Source organism: Manis javanica, chromosome 13, assembly GCF_040802235.1.
Source record: "Manis javanica isolate MJ-LG chromosome 13, MJ_LKY, whole genome shotgun sequence".
Classification (NCBI taxonomy): domain Eukaryota; kingdom Metazoa; phylum Chordata; class Mammalia; order Pholidota; family Manidae; genus Manis; species Manis javanica.
The window spans coordinates 77,738,626-77,764,822 of record NC_133168.1 but is presented as its reverse complement, the minus strand read 5'-3'; the positions used below and the strand labels follow the sequence as shown (position 1 = coordinate 77,764,822).

At 40.7% G+C, this 26,197-nt stretch overlaps 1 protein-coding gene across 4 annotated transcripts in view; it reads left to right on the top strand.

The window, feature by feature from the left end:
* Window positions 1-26,197, top strand: part of PDE10A (phosphodiesterase 10A) — a 508,454-nt gene that overhangs the window by 444,141 nt on the left and 38,116 nt on the right. For all 4 annotated transcript variants that reach the window (XM_073219874.1, XM_073219872.1, XM_073219871.1 and 1 more), the window contains 5 exons: window positions 769-955; window positions 9,540-9,682; window positions 11,594-11,677; window positions 13,199-13,349; window positions 25,901-26,056. In XM_073219874.1, coding sequence (XP_073075975.1) covers window positions 769-955; window positions 9,540-9,682; window positions 11,594-11,677; window positions 13,199-13,349; window positions 25,901-26,056 — 721 coding nt within the window. The remainder of the gene's footprint in view (window positions 1-768; window positions 956-9,539; window positions 9,683-11,593; window positions 11,678-13,198; window positions 13,350-25,900; window positions 26,057-26,197) is intronic.

The window sequence follows — 26,197 nt, the reverse complement described above, 5'->3', positions numbered from 1 at the left end:
ATGGGTGAATCTCACAAACACTGAGCAAAAGATGCTGGGTACAAAAGAGTGCCATCTGCCCACCTACCCTTAGTTAGATCATTTCTTCTATGGAACTTAGTCTTATTTTCAAAAAACATTTCCTCTAAATCAGGAGTCAGGAAACCTTTTGTATTAAGGATCAGGTAGTAAGTATTGGGTCTTTCTAAGCCATAATGTCTCTGTCACAAGCCTTCGGGTGCCTTGTAGGGTGGTGGCAGTCCATTAAGGAATGGCACAGTTGTATTCCATTAACGCTGTTTACAAAACAGGACGGGGCTGGTTTGGCTCATAGGTGGTAGTGTGCTGACCCCTGCTCTGAATTTTTAAGGTGATAACTCCCATTAAACTTTGTTCATTTAGCAAGTTACATCTTTCATAAATATGACCAGGTTCAAAGGAATATGTCATTTTACCAAATTCATTATATTTTTCCTCTGAATCTACAGATTGTCTAGTGCTAGATCCTGAAAACCAAAGGATCAGCTGAAAGCTTCCTAGAGACTATTCTGGAAAGCTCTGGAAAACAAAGAACAAATTGGTTAGAATAATTTGGAAAAGGGTTTAATGAAATACTTTCAAATGTCACATTGTCCTTGAATTTAGAAGCTAGCAGTTCCACTACAGTTACTTGTAGTTGATGCCCATAAATTGTGAACGGATTTGAGATTTATGGTAGGAAGTATAGCTTATTTTCTTCTGCTTGTTTTTCCTTTTGTGGTGGTGTTTCCTTCCTTGATCTTGCCACAGAGAAGTAGACCTGTACACGGGCTACACCACCCGGAACATCCTGTGCATGCCCATCGTGAGCCGAGGCAGCGTGATAGGGGTGGTGCAGATGGTGAACAAAATCAGTGGCAGTGCCTTCTCCAAAACAGACGAGAACAACTTCAAGATGTTTGCTGTCTTCTGTGCTTTAGCCCTACACTGTGCCAACGTAAGTAATATTTGCTGAAATACCCTTCTGACTGCTCAGTTTTAATTTTTAAGTTTTTAAATCAAGTAGTTTAAGTCTTTTTTTTTCCATTTAGATTTCCTTTATGAACCAGAAAAAGTGACTCCTGGTTGTACATATTTTAGGAAATATCTTAAAATGCTTTGCAAGAAAAAAAAAATCTAGTATTTTGCATTTATTTCATAAGGTGTGAATTCGTTAAAAAGAAAAATAATGTTAGTGTAAAGGTAAAATGTTCTAGCACAAAGGCTTATACTTCACAATATCTGCTGAGATGAATAAGGAAAACATTATCTAAAACCTCATTGTACGTCATGTGCCCTGTATTTGATATAGTCATAGGAATGGGAGTGATGACTCACACTTTAACCCCCACCCGGGAAGGTTTCCTTGGGAGAAGTGAGGTTTCCTTGGGAGAAGTGAGGTTTCCTTGGGAGAAGTGAGGCAGCCTCTTAGCTGTTGGTCAGACATGTTACAGGTGTTAATTCATGTAATCCTCACAGCAGGCCATCAGGGTCCCTGGGTAACAAATTGAGGGTCCACTTATTTTATAAAGTCTCACTTTAAAGTGCTTGAATTTATCATCTTTCTTTTACATTTCTGTATTTTAAAAGAGTTAAACATTTAGCATTCTAAACTCTAGTAATCCTTTAATGATAGTGCTGGCATTTTGAAGTTAGGAAAAATATCACTAACCTTTTTATAGCTAAACCAATATAATGGGAGTTAGCAGTTTGATAATCTAGAGAACTTGCCATTTTGGAAATAGAACTGATTTCCACTAAAGCAACCATATAACCAATGGAAATAGCTGAGAGATGATTAGAAGCAAAAATGGCCAGAAACAATATTCTGGTGACTAGGGAGAACCACTCTGTATTCAGTGGTACTGTTTAGCCAGAGTCGCCTCCTTTCTGGGTCTGCCGTGTGCACTGCGGGAGCCCTCATGTCCCTTGGCTCCTCAGAGGTAAACTCAGGCAGGGGTCAGACACTTTCTGCTTCAAACATTTTCTGTACCTATGTATCTCCTTCATAAATAAAAATACAGCTTACATTTGTTTAGTGTAAAAGTTGCAGAGGATGTAATTATCAGTATATTCTGAATATTAATTTCCATCATTTTTTAAATGAATCAGTGGAGTCTGAGTACTGTAGCAACTGGGTACCTGTTGTCCATTACAAGCACAATGATAAGCTCTTAGGACTGGAAAACTTAGAATTGTTCTTTGCTGTGTCTGAACATGTATTTCTTTTACATCGCAAAAGGTTTTTCTAATATATTTTATGCCTTGAAGTAGTCTGTTAACTACCCTAATATTGCAAACAAACCTGTGTAATAAGTTAAAATTAATTTTGGCTTGGCGTAGTATGTATCAGTATTAGTATACATGTGATCAAATCAGCCGTGTTATGAAATCTTGATAAATAATCATAAAAAATTAAAAGTATAAATTATCAGAAATGATTATTTCTTAATGAGGTGGGTGGCTTAAAATGAAAAAAAAAATTTCTCCCAGGCAACCACCTGATAATAAGCATTTTCCCAGCAGTTAGTCACATCCACGGGCTCTGTGCCTTTCCCTCAGTGTTCTACTTGTTTCCAGGGAACATACATGCATACTTATTAAGATCATAGATGTGAAAAAGCTTTGTGCAATAGTTAGTGCCTTGTAATTGTTTGCCATTATTGAGTCAGGTTAAGCATGTTGGTCGTAGGAAATTCAAAATACTTCTGTAGAAGCATGTTTCCTCTATGAAAAAGCTTGTAATATTGAATGTGGTAATTTAGCCTCATATTTTATTGTTACTCAGCTCAGTGGAGATTTGGTTAAGGGGTCTGTCTGTCCATGAGGCAGAGTACATTGCCACACATACTCATATCTGTATTCTTAGTTCATCTGTAGTTCTGTTAGATTGTTTCCCTTTTATTGGATTAAAGGGCATGTCTCTAATTGGCAATATCTCCATTTCATTTTTAACAGATAACTAATAGTACTGTCAACAGAAAACCGTTTAAAAAGACTCAAATTATGCAGACATACTGTGATTTTAAAGAAATAGCCTGATATGCAAAAAGCCAGCAGGATAGTGCTACCGGTTATGTATTTTGCCTAGAAAAGAGAGGCCTGTAAAGCAGATGAGCGCTGTGCATTTTGGATCAGAAGACGTTTACCACTAAAGGAATGTGGAAAAAGTCATCATCAAAATGAAAACAATTGACTAGGGATAAATTTAATAAATGGTTCAATCTTTATTCATTCCCGAATGCGGCACCAGACGGTGCATATAAGATGACCATCATCAGCTCTACTCTTCTTTGATGTAACACTTACTCTGTGACAGGCACTGTTTTGGACACTACATAGAAAGCTTATTGAGTTAGTCTCCTGGTGGTCCGAGCAAGGTTACTATTACCGCATCTGAAGTAAAGAAGGGACGCAGAGACCTTGCTGCGCAGTGAGGGATGGAGCCGGGGTCTGAGCGTGAGGGCTGGCTCCCGCCCCGGGGCGCCGCTTCACTCGGCACCTTCAGTGTGTTGGGACACACCGGTACAGAATCATGTTTCTTGTCTTTTTATTCTCTTTGCTTTGGAACCTAACACCAAAAATAGTCGTTGTACTTTTTTCCCCATTGGGTTCACATCAAGCAAAGGATTCGGAGACTTCTCCCGTCCCTTTGGCCCGTCTCAGCATGAAAAGGTTTCTCTGGTATTGTGTATAGCGCTTGCTTGGGCCTGTCTTTAAGAAAGACAGTATTCTGAACACTTCTCAGGATCCTGCCAAGGAAAAAGAAGCATTCTTTTGCATTCTGGTGCTGTGGTTTCCATAATCTAGAATAGCTGTGCAGGCATAGAAGTCACATACCACATGGTAGATTTTTGCAACAGTATAATTTTAATCTCTCTGTTATTTTTCATCATCTCAGCTCTTAAGGACACTAGTCTTGCTGACTTCCTTGTGTCGGTCTCTTCTTTCTGGGATTGATTCATTCAGCCATTTGTTTACTTATTTATTTGATATTTGCTCACTCAAATTGATCTGGAATTTCACCCCTGTGGGGGACTCCCATGCCCAGATTTTGTAATTTTCTCTATGTACCCCAAGTATTCGTTGTTCTGGGCCCATTTTTTTTTGTTTAATTTCTTAGTTTGAAATTCTTACAATATGTTAATAGTAAAATTTTGGAAACTACAACTATATTTTCCCAGTGGAAAGAGACTGTTTCCTTCCCACAGCTCTGAGCAAGGACAGGCTTCTGTCCTCCTCCCAGAACTCTCAATCCAGCAGCCCCGCACACAGCCACAGCCAAGCCCCCCTCCCTCCAACCCCAGGACCACGTGGCACAGCCTCTGCAGGCTCTGGTGTCACCCTGGTCTCCTGCAGGTCTGTGTTAAGCTACTGAGTAAATAGCAAAAGGTTTCTTTTTCAGTACTTTCCATATCTGTATGGAGTATGTCTTGGATTTTATTTCTAGGATTTGTTGAGAGAACCAAATTAGTTTTATTAATTATATCATTTAATGCTATTGTCAAGCATCATATTAAAATGTGTATTTTAACAAATATTTTGTTAGATATGAAATGTGAATTAAGTAGAAGGGGGAAAAGAGTATACAATTTATAATAGGACAACTATCATTACGCCTCAGACTTTCCCAGGAGTTAAACTAGAATCTTGTGGATTACCTAAACCCCATGGTAAGTCCAGCTGTGAAAAATGGAAGAGTCTATTTGTAGTGTTTCCCAATTTCTGCCAAGTACATACTCCCAGTATAGACAGTTTCAGTCCCCTACGTGGCATCCTGAATGCTGAGTTGGGAAGGAAGGTGCATAGCTGGCTCTTGGAGGACAGTGCAGCACGCCATTGCTGCTCAGGAACAGGTCCCCAGCTAGAGAGTAACGGAGCCGACTGGAGCCGCAGCATCATGCTGGTGTCCGTCAGAGATGGGTCATAGGCACCGCCAGCAGCCTGAGAGCTTACAGGCCACCTGCCCGAGTGTGTGCCAATGTGTATTGTTCCACTGACCCCTCAAGTGTTCCCTAGGGTAGGTGCTGCAGTGTCCACAGTCTACAGAGGGGATCTGGTCTCAGACAGTTCAGTACCTCTCTTAAATGTATAGAGAGAGTAAATGTCGGGAGGAGATTGAGGCCAGGAGAATGATCCAGAACCTGGGTCTTTGTTGCTTTGCCTTTCAGAGATCCCAGACCCACTGTGAGTACTGATCACACTAGGGTGTCCTCTAACTGACAGTTATTGTGGAAATGGGCCAAAGGAAGGGCATTGAAAAGCATGATTCACTAAGTGTTCTCGTATGCCATAAGCAGGGATACCCTCTTGTAAAACTGTAGGTGGTTGTGTTTTTACCTTGTGATAGAAATCTGCTCTGTAATATTCCTGTTTCCTGGGTGTCTTTGCTCTGTCTTCTGGGCCTTTTTTTTTCTCCTAGAGCCCAAGGTTGGCATGCATCAAGGTAAATGGTGGCTGTCTCCCCTGGTAGTCTCTTCAGCTGGACGAGTCGAAGGCTAATTACTCAGCTACCATCAGCAAAGAATTTTTGCAAAATCAGCTTAAAAAGACAGCCTCATCTTCTACCTTCATTAATAATTTGGAAGTAGGATGAATAAGATAATTTACTAATAACCCTATATTATGTTATTTTCCAGTATTCATATTCAAGGTTATTTAGAAAATGGGAACTAAAATATCTATAAAATTTTCCAAAACTAATTATTTTTCACCATAAAGTTAAAATATGTCACTTAACTACAATGATTGCAAAATAACACATAAATAAATATAACTCTAAGTTAAAAAGTGTATATATTTACAAACATTATAAATTTATGAGCAAATTCATAATATAAGTTTATAAATTTATGTTATTTGTAAAATTCATTCTGACTGGAGGTCGTACACTTGTGAAATGATGAGAGAGGCATAGCCGCCTTGGAGGGCTTGTGAGACCCCCGTGAACTGGTGCCCAGACACGTGGTCTGCTGCTGCGTCCTGAGTGGCTCACAGGCTCAGTGACCGCGAAGCTGTGCTACTCAGCTGCCTGACGTGGTTGCTTTCCTGCAGCATTACACTGAAGTACGGGTTGCCCAAATCATTTCAAGTACTGAGGAAGTCCTGTACACTATTCACCCCCTCCCCAGAATCTAATGGAGCCCCTCAGATGGAGTACAAGTGACATCCACTGAGGTGTAGGTGGAAAGTGTGGAAACTTCTCCGGATATGTTTTAGGTAAATGATGTTAAAGAAAGTCCGTTTTCTTGATTACTGATGCTTGGATGGTGTGTGCATCAGGTGGCCATGTCTTGTCCAGGGTCAGCCTCTGTGACAGCGTGGGCCTTCTGCAGTGGGGAAAAGGTGATGGTGGTGGCGAGCCCATGATTTTAAACCCGATCCAGACTCCTCCTCAGTCGAATTGCAGGGGGTCATTTCCCAGTTGGCCAAGCAATTCGCAGTTATGAAGATGGCTTTGGAATCATGCTTCCAAGTGCTGCCCAGGGACTTGTTGTGGTGGCAGGTACTCAGAGTAGCTGAGGGGGTCAGACATTGTTTCCATGTATGTCTTACACAAAAAGGTAATTATTCCAATTTTGCTGATCTTTGCTGATGAGAATTGACAGTCAATATTTTGTTACTTAGAAGATATATTGAAAAAAATAAGCATCAACTGAACTTTCAAACTGCAAGTGATATTAACAATGAATATGAAAATAATTGCTTTTCCAAATAAACTCATGCTATAAAGAAAGCACTTTGAAAATAGATGTTTGCAATTAGTTTCATCATCATGTGACTTTTTTTGCTGAACTTTATGTATCACATACCCTAATTATGACACACTTTAAAAACACTAGGAACAAAAAATTTTTAAGTAGCTTTACTGAGGTTTATAAATATACAATAAACTACGAATGTTTAGAGTGTACAATTTGACGGCTGTATATTCACACACTGCAATGCAGCCCCCACCACTGTCACAGCAACAGATGTATCCAGCACCCCAACAAGTTCCTGGGTGCCCCTGGGAATCTGTCGCCTGTAACTTGCCCCTTCTTCATTCCCCTGGTTTCAGGTAACCAGTTATCTGCTTTCTGTCACTATAAATTACTTTGCATTTTCTAGAATTATTTTATATAAAGGGGGTCATAAAATCTGTATTACTGTTGTCTGGCTTCTTTCACTCAGCATAATTATTCTGAGATTCATCCATGGCATCGCATGTATAAATAGCTCATTTCTTTTTATTACTGAGTCTTTCCTCATATGGATATACTGTGAGCTGTTTATTTAGTCACATGTTGACAAACATTTGAGTTATTTCTAGGTTTTGACTATTACAGATAAAGCTGCAGTGAACATCTGTTCACAAGTCTGTGTATGGGCAAATGCTTTTATTTCCCTTGACTAAATTCTTAGATATGAGATGGCTGGGTCATATGGTAGGAAATGTTGAAGAAACCACCAAACTGCTTTGTATCCCTTATGTTTGCAGCCTCATTGCATGTGTTACTCCTCAGATACCATCTCCATGTCTTCTTTGGTGAAGCATCTTCTCAATCATTTGCCTATTTTTTGTTCGTGAATGTTCATTTTCTTATTATTGAGTTTTGATAGTTCTTTATATATTGTAGATAAAAGTCATTTGTCAGGTAGGTTATTTGCAATTATTTGCTCCCAGTGTTTGTCCTGTCTTGTTATTCTCTTAATGGTTTCTTTCGGAGAGCAGTTCTTTATTTTGAAGAAGTCCAGTTTATCAAGTTTTCCTTTTGTGATAATGCTATCAACATTGTTTCAAAGAAATATTTGCCTAACCTAAGGTCACAAAGATTTTCTCCTGTATTTTCTTCTAGAAGTTTTATAGTTTTAGATTTTGTATTTGGATCTATGATCCATTTTGAGTACGTGTTTGTGTTTGTGCAAGGTAAGTGCTTATTTCCTTACTTTGTACAAGGCTGTCCAGTTGTCCCAGCACCAGTGCTGTGCAGGCCAGCCTTTCTCCACTGTCTGGCTTCTGCACCCTTGTTGAAAAACAGATGACCACATATATTGGGAGCATTATGTCCACGTGATGAACTGACCCCTTTTTCATTTGAGTCGACCTTTATCTCTGTAATAGTCTTTGCTGTGATATCTACTTTATCGGATATTAACATAGCCATTCCAACTTTGTTTTGACTGGTGTTGAATACTATATCTTTTTTATCCTTTCACTTTTACCCTCTTAGGGTCTTTATACTTTAATTAAGATTCTTGTAAACAGCCTAAGTTGGGTCTGCCTTTTTATCAATCTGACAGTCTTTTTGACTTTTAATTGGGATATTTGGACCATGGATGTTTTATGTTTAGGTGTAAATCCACTGTCTTGTTACTTGTTTTCTGTTTGTTCCATCTGTTCTTCCCTTTACCTCTTTTCTTCCTTTAAAATTGAATGCTTTTTATGATTTTATTTTAAGAAAGAGTTTTTAACTTGTTAAAAATTTCCCTAACAAAGAGTTTCATTGAGCTTTATTGGTTTTGAACTTGTTTGATAATATATAAAGATGTAACTAATTAGCTTGTAGGATTAACTGATTGACATCAGGGAAAATGGAAATTTATCTAAATTCCCACCTAAACTATTAATGGTTAGGGAACAAAATCATATACTTTTAAGAATGTCCCTTGCTAGCTTTACTTCGTTTGGGGTCATATACTTTGGGCATATCTTTCTCAAGCAGTATAACAGAAAATCTAAGCATTAAAATAGGCCTTACCTTTACCAGCTCACAAAGTAGTAAAGAAAAAACTTGACAATTGATAATTAAAATGTACAATTGTGTAGTAAAAGCAAAATAAAATCTTGTTCAGTAAGTAAAATATCTTTTAAGTACATACTTTTTATCTTTTCAAATTTCTATTTTAGTTTGTTTTATAATATAAGCAATGTATCAGCACAGTGCATGTGTATACAATTGCCAAAGGAGTATACATTTATTGGGCACACATCTCCGAAATTCTTCCACTTATAAAGGACTTCACAGTCAAACATTTTTGAGATTCCCTGGACTAGAGGATTTTGAGATCACCCAGAACTAAGCTAAATATTTTTAAAAGGCAGAAAAAATACCATAACTCTTGACTCAGTTTCTGTCTTAGTCCATTTGGGCTGCTAGAACAAAACGCCCTAGACTGGGTGGTTTACAGACACCTGACATTTGTTTCTTGCAGCTCTGGAGGCCAAGAGGCCAGGTTCAAGGTACCAGTAGATAAATACCAAGTAGTCTCATGAGCCAAGGATAATGCCTAGTAAACAGACATTTGTTAGAATTTAATATCTTTAAAACAAATGCGATTAAAAAATACTTGTTTTGTATCAGAAAGTCATGTGTAGTATCTTCAGTGTATGTGGGAATGTATAGTAATAGCTCGTGGTAGTGATAGCAGTTAGTGGATCGTAACAGCGGTCTCAGTTATCGTTCTGATTCTTCCCTACCAAATTCTCACTCACCTTTAATGGCATAATTACTTTAAAGCGTCTTCTACTTTATTTTTTATTCATTGGGTTTGCTTTCCAGATGTATCACAGAATCCGTCATTCCGAGTGCATTTACCGGGTGACCATGGAAAAGCTGTCTTACCACAGCATCTGCACCGCCGAGGAGTGGCAGGGCCTCCTGAGCTTCAGTCTCCCTGTGCGTCTCTGCAAAGAAATCGAATTGTGAGTCTTGTCAGTTTCTTGAGAAACAGATTTTGTATTTGATTGAACTTAAAGTGAAAGGGGTGTACAATTAGAATTAAGAACGTAGTTTCATGTGTTGCTATTTCCTCTTCTAAGGTGATTCCAAATCTTATGCTAGGATTTGGAAATAAAGGACAGATGTCTTTCTCTTCAAAGAAATTCTGAACAGGATTTTGATAAGAAACCTAAACATTAGTTTTTCTTGTTAGCCTTTTGAACACTGTAGTATTTAATGTTCAAAATGGCATTTAATGTTAGATAACTAAAGTTTTCATTTCTATACAGATTTATGAATTTGTGAATTTAGTACTAATTCATTCAACTTTTACACTGTGTTTTCTAATTCTTGCTGATACTATAAATCTCTGGTGGTAGGACCTATGATTATTTGTATTCCCATTATAAGTGCAAGCTGACGCTACTTAACTACATAAATAAATCATCCAAAGTGACCCAGGGCTGATCATTTGCCTTGTAATCAGAAATACGGTATTGTTCCTTTTGTAACGCCCCGGTACCCTGTGTAAGGAAGCCAAAATCTAAGTCTGTAAGTGCCTCAAGGTTATGAGGTGGAAACCTGAGGAGACCCACTCGGGAACAGCCTACTGGGTGAAGCTGCCACCGGGCAACAGCCTTCCGCCTCTGTCCCTGCCCCTCTCCTTGGATGAGGTCCCCTGGCTCCTGTCACTGGCGCGGCCAACCACTCTGGTTTGGTGCTACCCTAAACCAATGGATTTTTATTCAGATAGACTCATAAGACTTTTAAAATGCCTCAGTTTATCTTTTAATACTATACATATTATATACTGTGATTTTATAAGAAATAAATGTATTTGGTCTTTGTATCTAGCTCCTGGCACAGAGCTCATAGAACCCTGATTATTTCCTGATAGGTCAGATTATTTGGGTCAGAGAGGTGACTTTTGTTAGTCATAGTAAACCTCTTTTGAGCACACTTAGTAGTGTTGATGCTAATGAGTGACTCCTGGAGGGCTGGTCTGGGTACCTGAGGAACAAGCCCTGAGATGGGAGGGTGGAATAGTCAGTCCCACTCTGGACTCCTGCGTCCAGGGAGCGGAGAGGGGATTCAGTTAATCGCCAATGACCAGTGATTTAATCAATCTCACATATGTAATAGAACCTCCCCAAACCGTAAACAAGGGGTTCAGAGAACTTCCAGGTTGGGGAACACAACACGCCAGGTCCTAGGGAGGTGGTGCCTCCAAAGGGGCATGGGCGCTCTGCATCCACCCCACGCATCTGCCCTCTGGGGCCCCTGCAGCTGGCTGTTCCTGAGCTCTATCCTTTGTAATAAACCCGTGACAGTAAGTAAGGTGCAGCCCGGAGTTCTGTGAGCCGAACTCGCACATCATCAGACCTGAGGTGGGGCCGAGGGAGCCTCTGGCACAGGGCTGCTGACCCGCGGCCTATACCTGCAGTGGGCCTCACAAGCAGGAGCGGTCTGTGGGACTGAGCCCTTCACCTGTGGGCTGTGAACTGAGTTGTATGGCACCCCATTGGTGTCCCCGGAGAACTGGAGAATTACTTGGTGTGGAAAACTACACGTTTGTGTCAAAAGTGTTGGAGCTAGAGGAAAATGGTTTATTTTAATTCTTTACTGTTCTGTTTATTTGGGTTAAAATGTTAGCAACTAAATTACCAAATGAAAAATAGCTAATAATGAGATGAAGTTCTTCATGGAATATGTGGCCTTTCCTCCTGGAAACCTTTACTACAGCAGAGGTGTGACTGAGCAGTCAGGGAAGGAGATGGCAGAGTGCCCAGTGCTTTTTAGTTTCTTGATAGACCAGAAGGGAAATTACTTCCTTTACATGCTGTATGTCTTTTCGCACTACATTTACTAATCAACCTCCCTGTTTCTCATTTCAGATTCCACTTTGACATTGGTCCTTTTGAAAACATGTGGCCTGGAATTTTTGTCTATATGGTCCACCGGTCCTGTGGCACATCCTGGTATGAATGACCTAGAAACTTCTATTTAAACCACTGAGTTGATCTGACCTCTCCCCACCACCTAATGCCTGGACACTTCCTTGGTTTATAATTATCTTAAAATGTGCCATATATAAAATATTTTTTCTTAATATTTAAAAAGGGCTAAGATTTTTGAACAAAGCCACACTCTTCAGATTGCCCTTAAAGGCTTCCGAGCTCTCTGGTCTTACAGCCTTGGCCAGCAACCATGGATCTAACCAGGTGGCCATATAAAAGTAAGTTAAAATTACCTTAGGCTGTATAACTGGAAGAGGTAAGGGTTACTACCCAGCATAATTACGTACTATGTTTTGGAATATATACATTAATCTAGCATCGACTTTCCACTTACATTACAGATGAGTGAGAACAGCTGTGAGAGAAACAAGTCCCCTCCTCAGAGTTGGTGCTTTATTAACAGTGTGCCAGTGGCCGTGTGGTTGGCAGACACTCCCCTCTCACTTGGTCCTGTCCTGGCGCCAGTCGTGACTTTATGTCTGATCTTCTGCAACTTAAACACACATGCTTAAAATGCAAAAACTGATTTTTTCTCCTCTCCTTTTTGCTCATTTAGTTATCAGGTGGCTTCTAGAGGCTCTTAGTTTTTCTAGAACTGAATTGTCACTCCTTTCCTATTGGATTCATATCTTCTTCTACTTCTATTAGTTTCATAAATTGCTGTTTTAAAAGGATGCCCACAGGACAGCTAACACCACTTATTTGTTAGATATCAGTTGGCAGTTTGACCAGTTGGAACTCTTAAAATGATACATCTTTATACTTCAAAGACATTTAAAAATATCCAGTGTAGAAAAAGGTATATATTTTTAGAAGTATTATGAACTCTAAGCTCTGGCATTTCAAAGAGCCCTGTTTTATATTGATGAGCTTTTGTTTTAATCTTCAGTCCCTTGAGAGAGTTGGTAGGGTATAAAAGTAGTATAAATACATGATAATATAAAAATAAAAATATAGTACAAAAACGTATTTCATATTCTTCCATATACTGTGTCAGGTTTTGGATATGGTCATTTGCCACTTAATAATTTGAGCAGACCATAATAATCAGGATTCCTTCTGAAAGGATAATCACCCATCTAGAATATCCTCGTGGTATGTACATTTGCATTTCATGGATGTGAACATGATTTTTGAAAATTACTAGGTCAGAATACCCTGGGGCAGGATGAAAATAGGCTGTCACATGTTGAGCACTGTGATGTAGGAAATGCCCGTGAGGTCAGGCAGGCCGTGTAGCTAGTGATGGTCCCCTGCAGGCTTACTGGCCTCTGCCTCCTCCCTCCTGGGCCAGTCACTAAATCAGAGCAGACGGTCCAAAGGGGCTTCCTCCCTCAGCCGGCCAGAGACCCGGGGCGGGGTGAGTGGCTCCCGCGCTCCCGGCCTCAGTCACTGTGGAAATCGTGCTGGCTCAGGCGTGTGTGTCTGAACCAGGATCCTCTCCTGGAATGTATGACTCATAACATTTTCTCTTCCACAAAGCTTTGAGCTGGAAAAGCTGTGTCGCTTCATTATGTCTGTGAAGAAAAACTACCGGCGGGTTCCTTACCACAACTGGAAGCATGCGGTCACTGTGGCCCACTGCATGTATGCCATACTCCAGAATAGCCACGGGCTCTTCACCGACCTCGAGGTAGGTGTGCACACACTCCTCTGCCCCACTGCGCACAACCTGAGTGTTCAAGCAAATCCTCCACATCGGGAGCCCGTTTATGAACTGCAGAGGTGACATTTTTTTTCCAGGATGAGTTTCGGTTCAGTAAATTAATGGGAGCACGCTCTTTAGATGGCTGTGCCTGAACATTCTTCATGTTATTGTACAAAAGAAATGTAGATAGAGAAGTTCCAACTGCACCAAAATATCTCCAAGGAAGCACTAATTTTTATAGTCTTTCTTCCCTGTTAAAGCTTATCTTTTCTGAAAGGGTATAAACAAAGCAAATTTTTCTCATTGCCCTGATGCCCTGGATAATGTAGACATGTCCTACTGATTTGAACCCCAGAGCATTAAACATATTAAGACCTAATGCTTATTGACCTTTTCTAGGAGACGGGCTCTGTAATGCTTCACTAATTTACCCCATTTGCATACCCAGACTCACTGATATGGTCAAAGATTTGGAGATGGCCTAGCTGTTCCTGCCCTGCTGGCAAACCCCTCCTCCCAGCCCAGCCCAGTGCTTGGTGATGGGGGTACCTTAGCCCCACCATGCTGACCCCCTGGTCTGGACCATCCTTGCCACCAAGCATGTCCTCTCCCCACGTGGTCCCAGTAATGCCGACAAAAGCCCTGAGTTGAATCTCCTCTTCTCTTTTCCTCTGTAAAACTGGTGTCATGCTTCAGGAGACATGTGACTGTGCAGAGAAGGGGGCTGTCATCCGTGATAAAACATTGTGCTTCTCCCAAAGTCCCATTACCCTAGACCCAGTGCTCTCAAGGTCCAGGCCTATCCTTTTTCTTTCCCGTCAGACCAAACCCACCATCTAGGCAGGAAACCTAGAAGGGGCCTTTTGGAAAAAAAATACTATTTCAAAGAAAGAGTCAAAATTTTCCTTTTTTAAAACAGTCTTTACATGAGACTTAGGTAGGCTAATAACTTATTTATTGTTTATCATCCTTCCCCCCAAAATAGATGAAATTTGTTATTCTTAGAAAATTTTATAAAATCTATTTCACTGAAACCCTATAATTTTGAGACTTTAAACATTTTTTCCATTCAATTCTTTTGAAGGAAGGAATTTAATTGTCTTTTTTGCCATAGGATAACCTATGAGTTTGGGAACTATAGAAATTATAATTCTAAATTACATTGAAATTTATATTCAGAAATGGAAAATTACAAACAAGAAAAATTTTATTGCTACTACATATGGAATCAAGTATCCTAATTCATTTCTAGAATTAAACATTTTTTTCCTAAAAACTGGTTATTTGGCTAAAAATAATCTTAAAATAACATATGTAAATAATAAAACTGTAAAGGGAATATTTACTCTCTATGAGTGCTAGAAATTATTATTTGATTTATTAAAGGAAAATTAATATTCAGATGCTTGATTCTGAAATACTTTTAACACTATTACACATTATATCAGAAACAAAATAGGTAAAAAAGAAATTGGGAAGATGTAGAGACAGACCTTGTTTTATTGCACTTTGCAGATACTGCCTTTCTTCAGATTAAGTGTTTGTGGCAGCCCTGAGTTGGGCAAGTATGTCTGTGGGCACCATGTTTCCAATAGCATTTGCTTACTTTGTGTATCTGTGTCACATTTTGGTAATTTTTGCAACATTTCAAACATTTTCATTACTGTTACTTTTGTTAGGATGATCTGAGATTAGGGATCTTTGATGTCATTATTGTCATTGTTTTGGGACACCAGGAATGTGCCAGTAGGAGAACAAATTTAATCCATGAATGTCATGTGTGTTCTGACTGCTCCACTAATCGGCCAGTACCCCCATCTCTGTCCCCTCTCCTGGGGCCTCTCTGTTCCCAGAGACAAAACAGTACTGAAATCAGGCCAGTTAATAAATCTACAATGGCTTCTGAGTGTTCAAGTGGAAGGAGGAGTCACATGTCTCTCATTTTCAATCAAAAGCTGGAAATGATTAAGCTCCGTGAGGAAGGCAGGTCAGAAAGCTGAGAGGCTGAAGTAGGCCTCTTGTGAAGAGCAGCCATGTTGGGAAGGCAAAGGAAAAGTTCTTGAAGAAAATGGAAACTGCTCCTCCAGTGAGCACACAAGTGATAACAGTGAGCTGAGCCATCTTTCTTGCTGATAGAGAAAGTTTGAGTGGTCTGGAGATAAGATCAAACCAGCCACAGCACCCCCTATAGCCAAGGCTTCATCCAGAGTAAGACCCTGACTCTCTTCAGTTCTGTGAAGGCTGAGGGAGGGGAGGAAGCGTGAGGAGAAAAGTCTGAAGCCAGCAGAGGTTGGTTCGTGAGGTTTAAGGAAAGAAGCGTCTCCACAGCATCTGAATGCAGGTGAGGCCACAGGAGCTGGTGGAGGAGCTGCAGAAAGTTACCCAGAAGGTCCAGCTAAGATGACTTATGAAGGCGACTCCCCTACACAATAAGATTTCCAAGGTAAATGAAACAACCTTCTATTGGAAGAAGATGACATCTAGGACTTTCATAGCTGGAGAGGAGAAGTCAGTGCCTGGCTCATAGCTTCCAAGGACAAGCTGATTCTCTTTTTAGGGGCAAATGCAGCCAGGGACTTTAATTTAAAGCCAGCGGTCACTGACCATTCTGAAATCTTTGTGCCCTTAAAAATTATGCTAACTATAATCTGCCTGTGCTCTAGAAATGGAAAAACAAAGCCTGGATGACAGTACATACGTTTTCAACGTGATTTATTGAATATTATAAGCCCACTCTTGAGACCTACTGCTCAGAAAAAAAGATGTCTTTCTACTGCTTACTGATAATGCACCTGGTCAGCCAAGAGCTCTGGTGGAGACATACAATGAGATTCATGCTGTTTCCATGCCTGCTCACACAGCATCCATTCTGCAGCCCGTGGATCGAGGAGAAATTTTGACCTTCAAATCATATTATTTAAGAAATACATTTCATAAGGCCATGGTACCATAGACAGTGGTTATTCTGATGGATCTGGGAAAAATAAATTGAAGATCTTCTAGAAAAAACATTAAGAATATTATTGATTCCTGGGAAGAAGTCAGAATATCAACAGTAACAGGAAGGAGTCTGGAAGAAGTTGGTTCCAACCCTCCTGGATGACTGCAGTGGAGGAAGTCACTGCAGATGTGGGAGAAACAGCTGGAGAACTAGAATTGCCAGTGGAGCCTGAAGACGGGACCAAATTATGGCCATCTTATGATAAAACTTTAAAGGATGAGGATTTGCTTTTTATAGATGGGCAAAGAAAGTGGCTTGTTGAGATGGAATCTGCTCCTGGTGAGGATGCTGTGAAGATTATTGAAATGACAACAAAGAACTTAAGAGTATGACATCAGCCTCACTGCTGAAGCAGCGGCAGTGTTAGAGAAAGGTGATTCAAAGTTTGAAATTCTACTGTTGGTAAAATGTTATCAAAAGAACAGCGTACTACAGAGAAATCATTCATGAAAGGAAAAGTCAGTTGATGAAGCAAACTTCACCGTTGTCTCATTTTAAGAACCGGCCCCAGCCACCCCCGCCTTCAGCAGCCACCACCCTGACCAGTCAGCAGCCGTCCACATGGAGCCGAGCCCTCCACCAGCCCAAGCAGTACGACTCACTGAAAGCTCAGATGGAGGTCGGCATTTTTTAGCAATAAAGTATCAGAAAAATCATTTTAGTCATTTTATTGAGTTACTTGCTTTACTGTGGCAGTCTGGAATGGAACCTGTAATATCTCTGAGGTGTTTCTGTACATAACAGCTTCATCTACTGTGCAAGATTTTAAAACCTTGAAATGTCTTAGCAGATTCATCATGGTCGACACAGCATAAAATACAATCCAAAACCAAAATGGTACTTGGAACATAATTAATTCAGTTATCCAAACACCACTGATCACACAGCAATGATAGCATGCAGACGTCATCAGTGTAAGGGTGCTGGTGGTCTGGAAACCTTTGCATTAGCTTGCAGAAGAAACTAGTTCTGCTCAGTGAGGATAAGGAAAGAACAGGGTGGACAGATACAGATAAAATGGTGGGAATTTCTGCAGATCCCCTTAACTTCATCAGCATTTGCCCTCAGTGGGCTCTGACTTCACACACCCCAGGGAATGATCCCCTGGATTCCCCTCTAGAACTGGCCCTTCCACTTGACCATGTCCACTGCTTCCACCTGTCCATGGATACTGTCCTTGCAATGCCTCCCTTCTCCTCCACTGCCACGTTGCCTGTCTGCTGGGTGGGCCCATCTGCATGTGGCTCAGTGTGGCACTTCCATCCTGATCCACCATTGTGATCTGTGTCTCCACTCTGCTTCCCCCTGATTTCTTGGCTCTTTGCTACACATCTAAGGAAGAGCTGTTGTGCTTAGGTCCCAGCCCCACTCCCTGAGCTTGGTCGGCCAGGACAGGGGCCAGTGTTCAGTGTTTCCTCTGAGTCGCTATCATCCCCTGACTGCCAGGATGCCCAGCACTCTAGGTCCCCTCTGACCGCGGTGGCTGTTCCTCCTTAATCCTGCTGGGCCTGGATTTGTTTGTTTTTTTCCATGATTCTCTTCCCTTAGACTTTTTTTTTTATATTAAGGTGTCATTGGTACACAATCTTATTAAGGTTTCACATGAACAGCACTGTGGTTACTACATTCCCCCAGATTATCCAGTCCCCCCACTTACCCCATTGCAGTCACTGTCCGTCAGCAAAGTAAGATACTGTAGGATCACTACTTGTCTTCTCTTAGCTCTACTGCCTTCCCCGTGCCCCTCTCTACATTATGTGTGCTAATCATAATACCCCTTAATCCCCTTCTTACTCCCTCCTCACCCACCCTCCCCAACCCCTTCCCTTTGATAACCACTAGTCCCTTCTTGGAGTCTGTGATTCTGCTGCTGTTTTGTTCCTTCAGTTTTTCTTTTTTCTTATACTCCACAAATGAGAGATATCATTTGGTACTTGTCTTTCTCTGCCTGGCTTATTTCACTGGGCATAATACACCATCCATGTTGTTGAAAATTGTAGGATTTGTTTTCTTTTGATGGCTGAATAATATTCCATTGTGTATATGGGCCACATCTTCTTTATCCATTCGTCTACTGATGGACACTTAGGTTGCTTCCATATCTTGGCTATTGTAAATACTGTTGTTATAAACATAGGGGTGCATATGTCTTTTTGAATCTGGGATCTTTATTTCTTTAGGTAAATTCCTAGGGGTGGAATTTCTGGGTCAAATGATATTTCTATTTTTAGTTTTTTGATGAACCTCCATATTGCTTTTTTTTCCTTCTTTTATTTTTTTATTTTGGCATCATTAATATACACTTACATGAGCAACATTGTGGTTACTAGATTCCCCCATTATTAAGTCCCCACCACATCCCTTAGACTTCTTAATGTTGGAATTCTTGACAGCTCAAGACTTTGACCTCCTCCGCCCACAAATGGCACCCTTGGTGGGTCTAGCCAGTCCTGGAGCCCTAAATGCCATGTGTACACTGATACTTGCCTTTCCCCAAGAAGGTTAGACTTCAGCAGACACCTGTCTACTGAACTCGCAGTCCCTAACTTTCAACTAAACATTGTGCCTCACTCCGATCTGAGCTCCTGGCCTGTCTCCTCAGCCTGCACCACCTGCAACCCTCCCCATCCCGTTGATGCCAGTCTGACCACTTCTAAGACCCAAAACTTTGCAGCCATGCTTGCCTCCTCTAATCTCTACCCTCCCACCCAGCCTTGCTTTCCTTTCACTCTAGGCTCCCAGAAAACCCTGATGACTGCCTGCAGGACCAACCAGGCTTTGTTTATATCTTACATTGCTATCATCCTGGTCTAGGCTTCTATTATATATTCGCCTGAATTACTGGGAAAGCCCCTCATGGGTCTCCCTTACACCCCTGGAGTCTGTTCTCAACACAGTTGCCAGCATGGTGATCTTTTAAAAATGTAAGTTATGAAAGAATTAAAGATGGCGGCATGAGAGGACAGACAGAGGCTTCCTCCTAAAACTGGATACAATTAGAAAATATAGTTTGCACAACTAATCCTGAGAGAGCAACAGGAAAGAGGATGGCTTCAGACTGCACACACCTGGAGAAAAGAGCACCAGCGGGAGGAAGAGAAACGGAGCAGGGAGGGAGCGGAAGGCTTGGGACTGCTGAACACCTAGCTCTGGAGATCTGTGCTGGGAGCACAAACCTACATTTCATGGTGCTTTCATGAGACGCGCATAACTACCAGTTGGGAAAGTTAATACAGGTGGAGTTCCTGTGGAGACTGGGTTTCTGGCCGCTTGTGGAAAGCAGGGATCCATATCCAGCTGCTCTGGGACAAAAACTTATACCTGTGTCCTCCACCCACTGGCTCAGGCAGTGGAGACAGGCACAGCAGCCAGGAGGCGGGGAACAACTCTTTCCTCCCCCCCCTCCCCAGGCACGAGTACTGCTCCCCTGCGAACCCCGACATTGCTTCAGGGGCTGAGCAGCTCCAAAATAGAGCTTCTGGACACTAAAGGGCACCATATACAAACATGAAATGCCAAAGGAACCTTGTACAGAGTAAAATTATTAACACAACTCCTGAGAAGGATTTAAATGATATGAACCTCATAACTCTTCCTCAAAGGGAGTTCAAAATAAAAAATCATCAACATGCTAATGGAGGTACGGAAAGACTCCAAGAACTCAGGAATGAATTCAGGTCGGAGATCCAATCGTTAAAGAGCATGATGGAGGGTATTAAAAGTAGGTTGGATACAGTGGAGGAGACAATAAATGAAATAGAAACTAGAGAAGAGGAATACAAAGAAGCTGAGGCACAGAGAGGAAAAAGGATCTCTAAGAATGAAAGAATATTGAGCGAACTGTGTGACCAATCGAAGCGATACAATATTCACATCATAGGGATACCAGAAGAAGAGAGAGAGAAAGGGATAGAAAGTGTCTTTGAGGAGAAAGTTGCTGAAAACTTCCCCAATCTGGGGAAGGACATAGTCTGTCAGGCCATGGAGATTCACAGATCTCCCAACACAAGGGACCCAAGGAAGACAACACCAAGACACATAGTAATTAAAATGGGAAAGATCAAGGATAAGGACAGACTATTAAAAGCAGCCAGAGAGAGAAATAAGATCACATACAAAAGAAAGTCCATCAGGCTAACATCAGACTTCTCAGTAGAAAACTTAAAGGCCAGAAGGGAGTGGCATGATGTATTTAATGTCATGAAGCAGAAGGAACTGGAACCAAGATCACTTTATTTGGCAAGATTATCATTTAAATTTGAAGGAGGGATTAAACAATTTCCAGATAAGCAAAAGCTGAGAGAATTTACCTCCCACAAACCATCTCTACAGTCTATTTTGGAGGGACTGCTATAGATGGAAGGGTTCCTAAGGTTGAATAGCTGTCACCAGAGGAAATAAAACCACAGTAAAGAAAGTAGAACAGCTAATTATGAAGCAAATGCAAAATTAAATTAACTATCCCAAAGTCAATCAAGGGATAGACAAAAAGTACAGAATTTGATACCTAATGTATAAAGAATGAAGAGGAAGAAAAAGGAGGAGAAATAGAAAAGAACCTTTAGATTGTGTTTGTAACAGCAGACTAAGTGAGTTAAGTTAGACTCTTAGATAGTAAGGAAAGTAACCTGGAACCTTTGATAACCACGAATCTAAAGCCTGAAATGGCAATAAGTACATACCTATCGATAATCACCCTAAATGTAAATGGACTGAATGCACCAATCAAAAGACATAGAGTCACTGAATGGATAAAAAACCAAGACCCATCTATATGCTGCTTACAAGAGACTCACCTTAAACGCAAAGACATGCACAGACTAAAAGTCAAGGGATGGAAAATGATATTTCATGCAAACAATAGGGAGAAAAAAGCAGGTGTTGCAGTACTAGTATCAGACAAAATAGACTTCAAAACAAAGAAAGTAACGAGATAAAGAAGGATATTACATGATGATAAAGGGCTCAGTCCAACAAGAGGATATAACCGTTATAAATCTATATGCACCCAACACAGGAGCACCAGCACATGTGAAACAAATACTAACAGAACTAAAGGAGGAAATAGAATGCAATGCATTCATTTTAGGAGACTTCAACACACCATTCACTCCAAAGCACAGATCCACCAGACAGAAAATAAGTAAGGACACAGAGGCACTGAACAACACACTAGAACAGATGGACCTAATAGACATCTATAGAACTCTACACCCAAAAGCAACAGGATACACATTCTTCTCAAGTGCACATGGAACATTCTCCAGAATAGACCACATACTAGGCCACAAAAAGAGCTTCAGTAAATTCAAAAACATTGAAATTCTACCAACCAACTTTTTAGACCACAAAGGTATAAAACTAGAAATAAATTGTACAGAGAAAGCAAAAAGGCTCACAAACACATGGAGGCTTAACAACATGCTCCTAAATAGTCAGTGGATCAAAGACCAAATTAAAATGGAGATCCAGCAATATATGGAAACAAATGACAACAACAACACAAAGCCCCAACTTCTGTGGGATGCAGCGAAAGCAGTCTTAAGAGGAAAGTATATAGCAATCCAGGCATATTTAAAGAAGGAAGAACAATCCCAAATGAATAGTCTAACATCACAATTATCAAAACTGGAAAAAGAAGAACAAATGAGGCCTAAAGTCAGCAGAAGGAGGGACATAATAAAGATCAGAGAAGAAACAAACAAAATTGAGAAGAATAAAACAATAGCAAAAATCAATGAAACCAAGAGCTGGTTCTTCGAGAAAATAAACAAAATAGATAAGCCTCTAGCCAGACTTATTAGGAAAAGAGAATCAACACACATCAACAGAATCAGAAACAAGAAAGGAAACATCACTACGGACCCAACAGAAATACAAAGAATTATTAGAGATTACTATGAAAACCTATATGCTAAGAAGCTGGAAAACCTAGAAGAAATGGACAACTTCCTAGAAAAATACAACCTTCCAAGACTGACCAAGGAAGAAACACAAAATCTAAACAAACCAATTACCAGCAAAGAAATTGAAGCGGTAACCAAAAAACTACCCAAGAACAAAACCCCGGGCCAGATGAATTTACCTTGGAATTTTTTCATACATACAGAGAAGATATAATTCCCATTCTCCTTAAAGTTTTCCAAAAAATAGAAGAGGAGGGAATACTCCCAAACTCTTTCTATGAAGCCAACATCACCCTAATACCAAAACCAGGCAAATACCCCACCAAAAAAGAAAATTACAGACCAATATCCCTGATGAATGTAGATGCAAAAATACTCAACAAAATATTAGCAAACTGAATTCAAAAGGATCATATGCCATGACCAAGTGGGATTCATCCCAGGGATGCAAGTATGGTACAACATGTGAAAATCCATCAACATCATCCACGACATCAACAAAAAGGACAAAAACCACTAGATGCTGAAAAAGCATTTGACAAAATTCAACATCCATTCATGATAAAAACTCTCAACAAAATGGATATAGAGGGCAGGTACCTCAACATAATAAAGGCCATATATGATAAACCCACAGCCAACATCATACTGAACAGTGAAAAGCTTTCAGCTTTTCCTCTGAGATCGGGAACCAGACAGGGATGCCCACTCTCCCCACTGTTATTTAACATAGTACTGGAGGTCCTAGCCACAGCAATCAGACAAAACAAAGAAATACAAGGAATCCAGATTGGTAAAGAAGAAGTCAAACTGTCACTATTTGCAGATGACATGATATTGTACATAAAAAACCCTAAAGACTCCACTCCAAAACTACTAGAACTGATATCGGAATACAGCAAAGTTGCAGGATACAAAATTAACACACAGAAATCTGTGTCTTTCCTATACACTAACAATGAACTAATAGAAAGAGAAATAAGGAAAACAATTCCATTCACAATTGCATGAAAAAGAATAAGATACTTAGGAATAAATCTTACCGAGGAAGTGAAAGACCTATACCCTGAAAACTGTAAGACACTCTTAAGAGAAATTAAAGAGACACTAACAAATGGAAACTCATCCCATGCTCTTGGCTCAGAAGAATTAATATCGTCAAAATGGCCATCCTGCCCAAAGCAATATACAGATTTGATGCAATCCCTATCAAATTACCAACAACATTCTTCAATGAACTGGAACAAATAGTTCAAAAATTCACATGGAAACACCAAAGACCCCGAATAGCCAAAGCAGTCCTGAGAAGGAAGAATAAAATTGGGGGGATCTCGCTCCCCAACTTCAAGCTCTACTACGAAGCCACAGTAATCAGGACAGTTTGGTACTGGCACAAGAACAGAGCCACAGACCAGTGGAACAGAGTAGAGACCCTAGATATTAACCCAAACATATATGGCCAATTAATATATGATAAAGGAGCCATGGACATACAGTGGGGAAATGACAGTCTCTTCAAGAGATGGTGCTGGCAAAACTGGACAGCTACATGTAAGAGAATGAAACTGGATCACTGTCTAACCCCATACACAAAAGTAAATGGATCAAAGACCTGAATGTAAGTCATGAAACCATAAAACTCTTAGAAAAAAACATAGGCAAAAATCTCTTGGACATAAACATTAGCGACTTCTTCATGAACATATCTCCCCAGGCAAGGGAAACAAAATCAAAAAAGTGGGACTATATCAAGCTGAAAAGCTGTACAGCAAAGGACACCATCAATAGAACAAAAAGGTACCCTACAGTATGGGAGAATATATTCATAAATGACAGATCCAACAAAGGGTTGACATCCAAAATATATAAAGAGCTCACATGCCTCAACAAACAAAAAGCAAATAATCCAATTAAAAAATGGGCAGAGGAGCTGAACAGACAGTTCTCCAAAGAAGAATTTCAGATGGCCAAGAGACACATGAAAAGATGCTCCACATTGCTTGTCATCAGAGAAATGCAAATTAAAACCACAATGAGATATCACTTCACACCAGTAAGGATCGCCACCATCCAGAAGACAAACAACAACAAATGTTGGCGAGGTTGCAGAGAAAGGGGAACCCTCCTACACTGCTGGTGGGAATGCATATTAGTTTAACCATTGTGGAAAGCAGTATGGAGGTTCCTCAAAAAGGTCAAAATAGAAATACCATTTGACCCAGGAATTCCACTTCTAGGAATTTATCCTAAGGATGCAGCACTCCAGTTTGAAAAAGACAGATGCACCCCTATGTTTATCACAGTACTATTTACAATAGCCAAGAAATGGAAGCAACCTAAATGTCCATCAGTAGATGAATGGATAAAGAAGAGATGTGGTACATATACACAATGGAATATTACTCAGCCATATGAAGAAAACAGATCCTACCATTTTCAACAACATAGATGGAGCTAGAGGGTATTATGCTCAGTGAAATAAGCCAGGCGGAGAAAGGCAAGTACCAAATGATTTCACTCATATGTGGAGTAAAAGAACAGGAAAACTGAAGGAACAAAACAGCAGCAGAATCACAGAACCCAAGAATGGACTAACGGTTACCAAAGGGAAAGGGACTGGGCAGGAGGGGTGGGAAGGGGGGGATGAGGGCAGGGAAAAAGATTGGGGGCCTTACGATTAGCATGTATAATGTGGAGGGTTCATAGGGAGGGATGTGCAGCACAGAGAAGACAAGTAGTGAGTCTACAGCATCTTACTATGCTGATGAACAGTGACTATAATGGGGTTTGTGGGGGGGTACTTGTTGAAGGGGGGAATCTAGTAACCATAATGTTCTTCATGTAATTGTAGATTAATGTTAGTTAAATGAATAAAATTAAAAAAATGTAAGTTACATGATTTCACCCCTAAAAACCCTGTCCTAAAATCTCTGCTAAAAACCCTGTAGTCGTTCCCTGGTTCACACAGAATAGAAGGCCTATAAGATCTTTAGCCCCTCTTCCTGCCCTTCTCTGTCCTTTACTCCCTGCAGCCCCACCACCTTCCTGACCCTGCTTAGGGCAGGCTCACCTGCAAGGACCTGCCCCAACTGCACCCAGACCCCCTGGCCCTCTTCTTCTAGGACCTCCTGCTTCTCTTCCTCGGCTTCACATCCCTGCTTCCCCTGACTCCACGTGGTCTGCTCTGCCTCCCTCCTACCGCAGCCTGCTCTGCTGTTTCCCTTTTTCAGTATAATTTGCCATTTTTCACATGCCATAATGATTTACTCGCCCCATTTTGTATTTATAACAACAATAATATTATTTAAATTTAACATGAGAGAATTTTGAATGAAGAAGCAAAACTGTCCTCCCCTGTACAGATGTGCTTTATCTGTCTTGACTCTGCGTTAATTTGCCTTAATTTGATACACTTTTTTCCAGAGTTGAGCAGGAAAACTGAAGAGTAATTTGTCAAGTTCATTGCAGAAAAACTAAGAAGTTAGACTATTGGAATTTCAAAGACTTGTGAGGATGCTGGCCCCATCTGTGTCAGTGTGAGGGGACCGAGAAGCTCTAAGTCTGCGCACATCCCGTTTCTTTGTTTTGAACCTGCGGGCACTCTTGTTTTTTTTTTGTTTTTTTTTAAGCGCAAAGGGCTGCTGATTGCGTGTCTGTGTCATGACCTGGACCACAGGGGCTTCAGTAACAGCTACCTGCAGAAGTTCGACCACCCCCTGGCAGCTCTCTACTCCACGTCCACCATGGAGCAGCACCACTTCTCCCAGACCGTGTCCATCCTCCAGGTGAGGCGCCCGGCGTGCAGGCCCTGCCCCTGCCATGCTGTGTCATCTCCAGACACATGGTGACGGCGATGTTGTTAGGACTCCTCAAAACAGCAGCTGCGTTTTAGTGTAGAACTTTATAGTCAGCATTAGAGAATTGTG